At 32.3% G+C, this 11,592-nt stretch overlaps 2 protein-coding genes and 1 long non-coding RNA gene across 3 annotated transcripts; 2 read left to right on the top strand and 1 right to left on the bottom strand.

Annotated features, from left to right (window-relative positions):
- The first annotated feature begins 1,401 nt into the window (after positions 1-1,401).
- On the top strand, positions 1,402-3,505 carry LOC114422085 (P34 probable thiol protease). The gene is made up of 4 exons (XM_028388279.1): positions 1,402-1,957; positions 2,316-2,548; positions 2,664-2,816; positions 3,022-3,505. The coding sequence occupies exons 1-4, from the start codon at positions 1,489-1,491 to the stop codon at positions 3,304-3,306; spliced, it is 1,140 nt and encodes a 379-aa protein (XP_028244080.1). The 5' UTR covers positions 1,402-1,488; the 3' UTR covers positions 3,307-3,505.
- Positions 3,506-5,063: 1,558 nt separating this feature from the next.
- On the bottom strand, positions 5,064-5,779 carry LOC114422712. The gene is made up of 2 exons (XR_003668718.1): positions 5,642-5,779; positions 5,064-5,529 (listed from the first exon to the last, which is right to left on the bottom strand). It is a non-coding gene; the product is annotated as an uncharacterized LOC114422712 (long non-coding RNA).
- Positions 5,780-7,855: 2,076 nt separating this feature from the next.
- LOC114423882 lies at positions 7,856-9,465 on the top strand. The gene has a single exon (XM_028390791.1). The coding sequence runs from the start codon at positions 8,129-8,131 to the stop codon at positions 8,654-8,656; it is 528 nt and encodes a 175-aa protein (XP_028246592.1). The 5' UTR covers positions 7,856-8,128; the 3' UTR covers positions 8,657-9,465.
- The last annotated feature ends 2,127 nt before the right edge of the window (positions 9,466-11,592 follow it).

Below are 11,592 nucleotides of genomic sequence, written 5' to 3'. Positions count from 1 at the left end.
AATTTCTTTATCTTTCAAAATTTGTTTAATTAGAGTGATTTTTTTTCTGAAAATGAAAATGTTGATATACTTTAAAAGATAACTAAAAAAAGCTCTCAAATTACATTTTGAGTTGTTTCAGGTTCCATTGCCTTATTGCTAAAACTCCAACTAAAATAACAAATAGCACATGCAGGTGCAAACAACACGTTACTCTGATGAAGGTGATGTGCCTCTAGCAGTCTAGCTTATGAGGCTCGCTGCTTATCAACGATTCATCATTCCCCAAGACGTGTACGCAGATTAAACAATGGACAAAACTTCAATCGATTATAGAATAATAATTTTAACAGTGCCGACTTTTTTCTGTAAACAAAAGGCCAGAATCATATCGCACATCATCTTGAATGCAGTGTCGAGTTTGGACCATTTGAGTACAAAGCCAATATTGAATGATTTTTCGATTTTACATGTGTGAATCAGACAAAAGTGCATGCAATCACTTGCAAGTAAATTAAGGATACTAATCTATTCCTTTCATTTTATATGCTCCACTTTTATATAAAAAAATATACATTATTATATATGCATTATTAATTATTGCAGTATTATGCTATTGGTTTTATGGCCCTGCTAAATAACCTAAATGAGTCTAACTATTGCATATGAATCAAATGAAGGAAGAATCATGATCTAAACCTGAGTACCCAATGCAATAAAATGCGTCCTATTACCTAAACTTCAAACACACATTGCCATCGGACGTATAAATTAATGCATATAGATTATTTTGAGAAAAGAAAACATCAAAAGCTCTAAAACTTCTTTTAACTTTGAAATAAGCTGATAAAAATACGCTTTAAATCAACTGTGTGCTGTATATAAGCTGCAATTTCACATTTTACCAAACCGAAACAAGAATGGTAACAGTGAGGCAAAAATTTGAAAAATGTCCTACTTCACATTCACATCAAATTAATTACAACTAAATAAATAAACATCGTGATTCAAGCAGTAATGAAAGTCGAAATCAGATAGAATATACACGTTTAACATCAATTGAATTTTTTTTTAAATGGATATATACAAGTTTACTATTTTATATATAATGAAAAATCATTTTGTGTTAGCACAAAACTTACAGAAAGAGATAAATTTTAAATAAAGAGAATTATATCCAATTTTATAATCCAAAATAATCAAATTAAAGAATATTGGCTAGATAGACCGGCTTTTTCACTGCCCCTGCTGGATAATGAAAATTCATATCAAAACAATACAGAAGTTCTAGTTTAATAATAAAAAAGTTGGCAAACTGTCATTCCCTGTTGGTTTTTAAGCCAAATCACAATTCAATTACGTATCAGAAATTAATTTAAACCAAATATATAGCTACGAGGGAACTTCTTCAGTCATTACTAGCTAGCTCACTAATCACTATATATACGACATGCTACAAGTGAAGTGACCATATCTTAATTTCAAATCATAAAATTCTTCCACCAAGTTATGGGTTTCCTTGTGTTGCTTCTTTTCTCCCTCTTAGGTCTCTCTTCTAGTTCCAGCATATCAACTCATCGTTCCATATTGGACCTTGACCTAACCAAGTTTACCACACAGAAACAGGTGTCTTCACTGTTCCAACTATGGAAGAGTGAGCATGGACGTGTCTACCATAACCACGAAGAAGAGGCAAAGAGACTTGAGATTTTCAAGAATAACTTGAACTATATCAGGGACATGAATGCAAACAGAAAATCACCCCATTCTCATCGTTTAGGATTGAACAAGTTTGCTGACATCACTCCTCAAGAGTTCAGCAAAAAGTACTTGCAAGCTCCCAAGGATGTGTCGCAGCAAATCAAAATGGCCAACAAGAAAATGAAGAAGGAACAATATTCTTGTGACCATCCACCTGCATCATGGGATTGGAGGAAAAAAGGTGTCATCACCCAAGTAAAGTACCAAGGGGGCTGTGGTATGTGAAACCATTAATTGTTTTTACTACGTAATTACCACTCCTTCTATCTTAAAATAAACAGTTGTCTTAAATTGTTTTATATAAATTAAAAATAAAATAAAATAAAATAATATTTTTACCAAACTAACCTTATTAGTGAAAGAGATTACCATTAATACTAGATTTAAAAACTAAAAATATATTTATTAGAGTTATTGGTGAAAAAAATAATTAATTTTACGTTGAAAAGTTAAATGTGATATTTATTTTGCTACAATTTTTTTTAGTGTGACACTTATTTTGGAATGGGAAAATAATTATTAACACTAACTTTTTTTCTTTGTCTTGTGGAATGTGAAATCATTTTGATATATAGGAAGCGGTTGGGCGTTTTCTGCCACGGGTGCCATAGAAGCAGCACATGCAATAGCAACAGGAGACCTTGTTAGCCTTTCTGAACAAGAACTCGTAGACTGTGTGGAAGAAAGCGAAGGTTGTTACAATGGATGGCACTATCAATCGTTCGAATGGGTTTTAGAACATGGTGGGATTGCCACTGATGATGATTATCCTTACAGAGCTAAAGAGGGTAGATGCAAAGCCAATAAGGTCTGTGAATATATAACTGAATAATATGCATGCATGCGATTCCTTTTAATTAATTTAACCCTTCATCTCTTTGTTTAATTTTGTGCAACTTTTTTTTTTTTTTTTCTGGGAGTAGATACAAGACAAGGTTACAATTGACGGATATGAAACTCTAATAATGTCAGATGAGAGTACAGAATCAGAGACAGAGCAAGCGTTCTTAAGCGCCATCCTTGAGCAACCAATTAGTGTCTCCATTGATGCAAAAGATTTTCATTTATACACCGGGGTAAAGTAATATCTTACTATTTGGGAATTATTATTATTATTATTATACTATTTTTTTATCGGTCAATTTTGGTGGGAAAAGATTCGAAATCATGATTTCTTTCTTTTTCGGATCATCAAATTAACCTCATCAATTCATTATTACTGTACAGTATACTCTATAGTATTATTGTTATTGTTGTTAATTCATTGATTAATTTGTGCAGGGAATTTATGATGGAGAAAACTGTACAAGTCCGTATGGGATTAATCACTTTGTTTTACTTGTGGGTTATGGTTCAGCGGATGGTGTAGATTACTGGATAGCGAAAAATTCATGGGGAGAAGATTGGGGAGAAGATGGTTACATTTGGATCCAAAGAAACACGGGTAATTTATTAGGAGTGTGTGGGATGAATTATTTCGCTTCATACCCAACCAAAGAGGAATCAGAAACACTGGTGTCTGCTCGCGTTAAAGGTCATCGAAGAGTTGATCACTCTCCTCTTTGAGCCGTAAAGGTTCAATACAACGAGTGCTTGTTTTCTTAGGGACAAGCATCGTACTTATGTATGATTCTGTGTGACCACGAGTCTTCCACGTTGTACTAATGTGAAGGGCAAAAATAAAACACAGAACAAGTTCGTTTTTCTCAAATAATGTGAAGGTAGAAAATGGAACCATGCCTCCTCTCTTGCATGTGATTTAAAATATTAGCAGATGGTTTTTTCTTTGCTTCATGCCTTTTTCTTCAGCATGCATGCTTCATCATTCTCCGGCCGGCGTATTTTAATTCAAAAAACATAGTTCATTGAGTATTCTAATTTCTATATAACCAAGTCAAATAAAAATATGTTAACAATTTGATACTAAGAAAATGTAGAAACATATCACATTATCTTGTATGTAAGAAACAATACTTCTTTCTTACATAAGTAACAATCTATCCAAACAAATCAAGATATATATATATATAACATTCTTTAAAAGAACGATGATGTTAGAAAGATTATCTTTTTTCATAGAATGTTTTTGTTGCATGTATTTATTTGTGCACTGCTTATGCCAACAGTAGAAAATAATAACATAAAATGATGAGAGATAAACAGTGACTCTTTCCATTGTGCAAGCAAGATTAATTGAACTAGTCCACTTTCTTTTAGGTTATATTTTCTGTTTACATTGACGTAAACAAATAAAAAAAAAAAATACACTATGAGGGTTGGTTGACATTAAAATGAATGGAAATAAAATAAATGGAAAGAAGGAAAATGACAATATCCATCACTAGATTCGGGAAAGGAGACGAGGGGGAAATAAAAAAAGTGAAACTAAAAAAAAACTATTTTGTGAGACAGAAAATGAAGCAGAAAGAAAATTTCATTAGAATAAAAAATTTACTCATTTAATTACCTACCATCATTATATTAAAATGATGTAAATATTATTTATTGTAATTACATTTTCTTTCTTCTTACTTTTGTTTATAATAAAACGATACAAAATGAGTATTTTTTCTCTTTTATTTCAAACTCGAAAATTCATATTTTTTATTCTTATTTGCACTTTTATTTTATTTTCTATTTTTTTATTTTTAACATTTTTCTATTTATTCTCATCTTTTATTATTTTTATTTTATTTTTATCATTCATACGTTTAAAATTAATTTTAGGAAACAAATTACCTGCAGAATAAAATTCATTTAAAAGAAACACACGGCCCATTTTAGAAAAACTCCAAGCTGAAACGGAATCTCATAAGCCCAAACCTAATCAATAGGATAAATTAAAATCTAGCCCATTAACAACAAACACGAAAATTGGTCCCGAAAAGAAAATCCTAGGATTGGGTTCACAGAAAAGTCCAAAAGAAAAACATAACTAATAAAAAACGGATAATTTATTTACGTCTTCCCTTTTCCTTTATCTCTTCAGCTTATTTGTAAAATCATTGCAAACAGAGAGCAATACTGCAATTTTTTTGGACAAAAGATGCTTTATGTAAATGTGTACTGCTTTTTTGTTATCCTGTCACATTGACATAATGGAGGAGACTCCTTTTGACATAGGTTAGCAATTTATAACAGCTCTGGATTCTTTGTTAGTTTGTTTTCTTGTTTTAACAAATTTCTGCAATTCAATCATTAGGATTATGTAGACTAGTATGAACCAAATTATAGCAGCGTTATTACACAGTGAATATTAATTGTGAATTCCAAGGAATAGTTTTTTAATTTCGTATGACAGTAGATGTGAAATTGACAATAAGTTTAGTGACTAAATTAAAGAATTTATAACTTTTGATATTTAACCTCAAACTCTTTAAAATAGTCTTTTGTATACATAGACGATACAAATGTGTCACGCATGATGTTAAAGTTATTGTAAAAAGACTTAATGGACGGATCAACTTAATTGAATGAAAGACTACCCTTCCAGAGACTATTTTGTTAATGGAGAGATTAACTTATCTACGTGATGCAAGTCTTCCAAGATATACTATGTCCATCCCTACAATGATTACAGAACATAACTAAGACTTGGACATGTGATGGTGAATGGTGATATTTATAATACCTACAATAAAACTTGAACACTCGAGTTAGTTTAGATTGAGATGTATATTATATTGTGTTAGAATACTTATCTTGTAAATAAGATGAGGAAGCTCACCAACTCGGTAACTACTCCCTTCAACTGTCACTCAGGATCTCCAATAAGGATGTGGTGGGTTCCTACATTGTACAAACATAACTTATATTTTTTCAACAAAAAAGGAAAAAAAAGAAAAGAAAAAAGAAGAAGAATGCGAGTGCTGCGTGGGGAATAGAACTCGTCTCAACTCACGAGGGAATATGTTAATCTCTTAAGTCAGTCTTATCCGCATAATAAAACAAAGTTAACTTGGCATCTAAATTTGGATGATACAGAGCAAATAGAATATCAAAGCCCAGCTTTGGACCCTCCCTCTCAGTGCCTCACATGATGCCCACTAACATCTGCATCTGCACCTAGCTATTTAAAGAGCGGGCCACATTATGAATGTGATATAACTCAAATTAACGGGCATTTAAATACTTTTAACTGCATCTCTTCTTTTGGCAAATTCTCACAAGGCTTGGCTAATTGCTATTAAATAAAAAGTTCCATAATGCAACAAGACGTATACTAAATCATATCGTCAATCACCCCTACACTAATTCCTAGCTTCCCCTAATAGATTAGAACAAATCACTTTCTTGGATGTCATTATCTTACTTTTGAATTTTTGTTTTTTTTTTTTTTTTTACTTAAAAGCCTCTTTGAAGTTTGAGCTACCACTCTTTACATAACAAGGAATAAAACTACACCATCCAATGCCAATTTGGCGACATTCATGACAAAAATAACGTGTTGGTGAGTGTGCCTGTCTCATTCAGTTTCAGTTTCAGTTAGTTGAGTATCTTTAAAAGAGAACTATGATATTTGAAGTTGAAATCTTAACGCTTATAATTTATAAACTTTGAACAATTAGGAAATGAGAGTAACATCTCTTGTCGTACAGTAGTCTACTAGTAGAGATATTAGGTATCTTTCTGAGGTAGATAGGTGGTACTGTCATAATTTTGATTTGAACCGTGTCATTAAATTTTGCATGAATCCCATATAAGTCATTATATATAGAGTGACAATCTGTGTAGACAATACCTAATAATCATTATCTCATTATCTTTCTAAGAAAGTGATTATTAGTGATTGTGAAGCTTTGGCCCCAAAGAGAGTTTTGCACTACTGTACAGATAATGTTTATGCCTTACCATCATTACCTCATCAATATCAATATGGTAATGGTACTAACGGACAGAATAGAAGAGTAGGTGTACTTGACTTTAATTCAATGTATAATGTATGATAGATGGCAAAAGTGGTGAAATTCCATGTATGAAAAGAAAGAAAAGGAAACGGATAAAAGCATTTTGGAAGGGTTGCTCTTGAAGATGTGGCTAGCAGACAAATTAACACATTGGCCATAGTCAAAGCACTTCACAAACATAAAAGCCATATTACACTTCACTTTCCAATGAAAACCACAATCCACATGGTCTTGCTTGGGGATATTGAACGATCACAAACTCTCCTCTTAAAAGAAGATCTATCTCCTCCATCCTCTACGCTGTACCCCATTTCCCAGCGCTCATACCCCAAATTTCACTCCAAACAAAACACATTCTCTTTCTCTCATTGACTGACCCTACTTTACCACCCTTTCTCAACCAAACTTAAGCGTTAAATAAATAAATAATAATCAATAGTATTTATTCAGGGGTCTACAAGTGTCAACTTTTTATCGAGACAAGTATGTCTTTTCATGACGCATTCAAACGGGGTCCTAAGTTTTTGATTGCTGAGAAGTCCCATCGTTCAATATACCATTAGTATCCCAATCTTTCAGTCCTCCCAACCTAATATTATTGAACTCAATAAAGGGAAGAGACTGTTAGCTCGAGGGATGAGGGTGGGGTAGGGTCCCTAAATTATGTATCAAAAGCCAAACTACAGGGTGTTATGCAATTATTCACACCATGAATCTCCTCCTAACCTAGCACCGAAAATATTCCTCCCACCTATTCAAAAGCAGCAAACCAAAAATTAACAAATTTGAAAAATAGGGGGAAATCTTTTATAGTATATATATAATTCTTATTTATCAGATTAGAATATTTTTATTTCTGTGAGTTTTCTTAACCATATTCTATCTAAAACATAATCTGCACACTTAGTATTTTCTATTAATTTTTATTTAAAATATCTTAATTTAATCATAAATATTCTCTTTTAATAGTATATAAAGATACAAATACAATTCATCTCATGTGTTCATGAGTTTGAATTCTATAGTGAATATGAGATGTCATTGATGAGTATAATTTATGGATATTTTTATAAGTATATTTGGAATGGTAAGTAAGAACTAACTTGATCATGGTCAGGTACAAGACTCAATACAATGAATTTTTTATAAAGCACCCAGATATGTATATACATAAATATGTATACATATTTTTTAATTTATAGATTCATGTAGTAGTAAAAAAATATCATGATTCCAGAAGTTAATTAACAACCAAATATTTTTCCCTTTAAAAGATGGATCATATTGATGCACAATTAATTTATACGATCGAATTTGCCCCCTCTCTAATTAAAGATTAGCAAAAAACAGAGAAAGGAGCAAAGATAATAAATCTCAAGTCTGAAAAGAAAGAGCCAAATCCGTTTCCTCCCCCACAGTATATTATTTACTCTCTCCTCAAGACAGACACCAATGCTAAAAAAGGGAAGGAAGAAAAAGCCATGAGAAATTGCATAAGGTGCTGCATCTCTTGCATCTTCCCATGTGGGGCTCTCGACGTGATCCGCATAGTGCACTCCAATGGCAGAGTAGAAGAAATCAGCGGCACCGTCAAGGCCAGTGATGTCATGAAGGCACACCCCAAACATGTCCTCAAGAAGCCATGCTCTTCCCCCGCCGATGCCGCCGGCATCAGCGGCGGGGTCCACAAGATCGTGGTGGTGCCACCCGACGCTGAGCTCCAACGTGGCAAGATTTACTTCCTCATGCCACTCCCTCCTACTCCTCCTACACAAGAGAAGAAGAACCGGCAGAGAAAGAAGAAGAGGAAGGAACATAGAGAGAGAACTATGAACAACACCAACAACGCGTCCATGATTACGTCTATGACTAGCTTGCTTGTCTCTGATCGCTACTTGAATGATATACTCTCAGAGAAGGTGTCAAGTCAAAGAGACAGAAGAAGAGGGCGTGTTGCTGTGTGGAGGCCTCACTTGGAGAGCATTTCTGAGTCACCTTCTGATCCGTAACCATTCTTCTTCTTTCTTTTTTATTCACAAATCACAGCCTTTGCCTAAGGGTCATGTCATGTCCATATAGTTTATATTATAATCCTCATATTATAGGCTTCCAACTCCATTTTTTCAAAATATATAGAGAGAAAATAAATAATATTTCCTTTTTTTTCAATGTTTTACTCTGCTTCTTCTGCAAAGGTTGCTGTGTACATAGGGTTGTCCATATAATATGAGGTTTGTAATTAACCAGTTGGAGAGTTTAAGTTATATTAGACCACCATAGGGTATGTTTTCATCAAGGTTTTATTAAATGGTCAGTGACACAACTTCAAGGTTTTTGAGGTTTCAGGAGATATAAAGTTGATTGAGTGGTTAAGAAAAAAGAAAAACTAACAATTAACATTTGTCAATAATTTTTTTTAGATTTCTGTGGTTGTATAATTTTCTGTATCGACTACATTTAATTTTTTGTAATATCAAAGATCAGAGTTTTAATGTGACGACAATTTAAAACCTTGGTTTTGATAGCAGAATTTTGAGTTTTTATGGTCGTGTTACAGACTTACAGTTGGTGGGGCATGAAATTGATCAGACGGTGTTATATTTTGTAATTTTCTAGAAGAGGTGAAACAAGAGAAGAATTCTGTAATGGGTTTCAATTTTTTTTGCTTTAAATTGTTGAAGCTCGGAATTTAGAATAGTACACGCTACAAAGATAAACTATGATTGAGATGCAGATAGAACGATCCTACTTCTACAGTGTTGCACTGTCATGCCTTATTTTGTATTGGATGAAAACGGAAGGTGATTGCGACATGATAGATATTATGCTTTTGCTAGCAATTGAGTTTTTTTATTTACCATTATTTCTATTGATTCACTTAGGAAAATGACACAGCACTTTCTATACAGCACTGAGCTGATCATAAATTCATAATAGAATTAATTGAAGTTGATAATTTTACCCTTTTTTTCTGAAGTGGGAAAAAAGAAAAAATTCTTTTGGACCCCCAAATGGAGGAGGACAAATTCATTCATGAGTGTCTAATCTATGCAGTGCAAAGCCATGTTGTACTTCACCCCACTGCAAACAAGTGAGAAGAAAAAAAATTAAAGAAGTAAAGGGAAAGGTGAGGTTAGATGAAGAAAAGGCCAAAGAGATAAATTTGTGGTAAAAAGAATTGAAAGTCCCCACATTGCTTTCCAATAATATTCTAATAATGCATTGTTATGCTAAGTTTGCATAAATGAGCGGGATATGGCTTTAGTTTAAGCATTTTATTCTTTTGGGTATGGTTATGAATGGGAAACTGGTTTGGTTAGTGGCAATGGCATCTGCAAAGGTTATTAACACAGGAGAGCTTGACGTCTGGGATTGGCTGGATGGCATGGGCCTTGAGCAAAGACTCTATTCTAGTTTATTTCTGGTTCTGATTCTTAATTTTGATTCTCCTTTTTTTTTGTCCAAGAGCATTTATGGGCTTTTTTTTTACTTGAATGTTCCACCATCAGTGGCCAATAAAATGTAGACAAAGTAGTTAGTGTATAAATGAATTGCAATGTAATATGGCCCAATTCAGGTGCCGTAGATATCTGGTTTACAAAAGTTATGCAGAGTAGTAAGTTTTTTTTTTTTTTTGCTGAGTGTTTTTTTCCAGAGTAGTAAGTTAAAATGTAGATTAATAATATAAACTTTTCTAAATTATTGTTATTATATACCACTGGAAAACGCTGTGCGACAATTAAATTTTTGTTTTTTTTGAAGTCGACAATTAAATCTTTGATCGACTAAAAGAATTTTTTCTGTTCATCTCATGATATGTCAGTGTGGTTCTGGTGAAAGTAAGCATTTTCATGTTCTCCAAACCAGAAAATTTATTACTAAAATTTTATACTAGAGTATTTATCTATCTGGCAGTTATCAGTTATCGTGCTTTTTCTTATATAGAAATAAATTGACATGAGAACAAATAAATCACGACAATGCTGTGACTCCGTTGGTTACATAAAATTTTAGAAGAGAAAAAAAAATGTATGAAAAAAGCTAACAATATACTACTCTTTAATATATTTATATATTCTTTTAATCACACTTTGTATCTATGATTAGTTGGAATTTAGTGTAAAAATATATCTTTTTAGTTTTATCACTTGTTATTTAATTAATTAGTAGTTTTTAATAAATTCTAATAATTAGAAACAATGTGTTATTACCATCCTTCAAACTCAAAGAATATTTTTGTTGTTTTATTAGGGAGAGAAATAGAGAAAAGAAAAAACAAAGCATAAGACCAAAAAAAAAAAATCTCCTTTTGCAAGAAGATAACGAATTGTATGTGAAACCCACTCAAAATTATAATTTTAATGTTGTTGATTATTCTCTACCACTAGCTTCCTCAAAATTTACATATATTATTAATAAAATGTATTTTTACAAGAAAACTTCATTTTCTTTCTCTCCACTTTTTTATCCAACAAAACATGTAAAGAGAAAACTACAGTTTTTTTTTTTTCTTTCTATTTTACTTCTCTTTTAATTATTTCAATCTACTAAACCCTTAAAATTCTACCAATTTCTTACTCATTTTATCCTTTCTCCTATAGTCCTTCTTCTTTCTACCCTACTTATTTTCTCCCTCATTCTCAAAGGAATTAGCTACACCACCAACCACTTGGATCAAAAAGCAAAGCCACCTCATTGATACACAACCAACTGCCCCTTCAAGAAATAATATGTCATACTTTAATTTAAAGCTATAAGGTGAGAAAGGCAACCGGATAGTGTGTGCTTTAAAAACTCAGACTATAGGTCTTCTTATATCATAATCAAGATAAAGACTAATTTCTAATCTTGTCACATATCTTGTGAGTAATGAATGAAATAAAACATGTTCATATAACAATTTCCAGTATCATGCCACTAATAATCTATAAATATATTTTTTTAA

The sequence above is a fragment of the Glycine soja genome, chromosome 8 (assembly GCF_004193775.1).
Source record: "Glycine soja cultivar W05 chromosome 8, ASM419377v2, whole genome shotgun sequence".
NCBI classification, from domain to species: domain Eukaryota; kingdom Viridiplantae; phylum Streptophyta; class Magnoliopsida; order Fabales; family Fabaceae; genus Glycine; species Glycine soja.
Note: the sequence above shows the minus strand (reverse complement) of the source record. Positions and strands in the feature narration are given on the sequence as shown.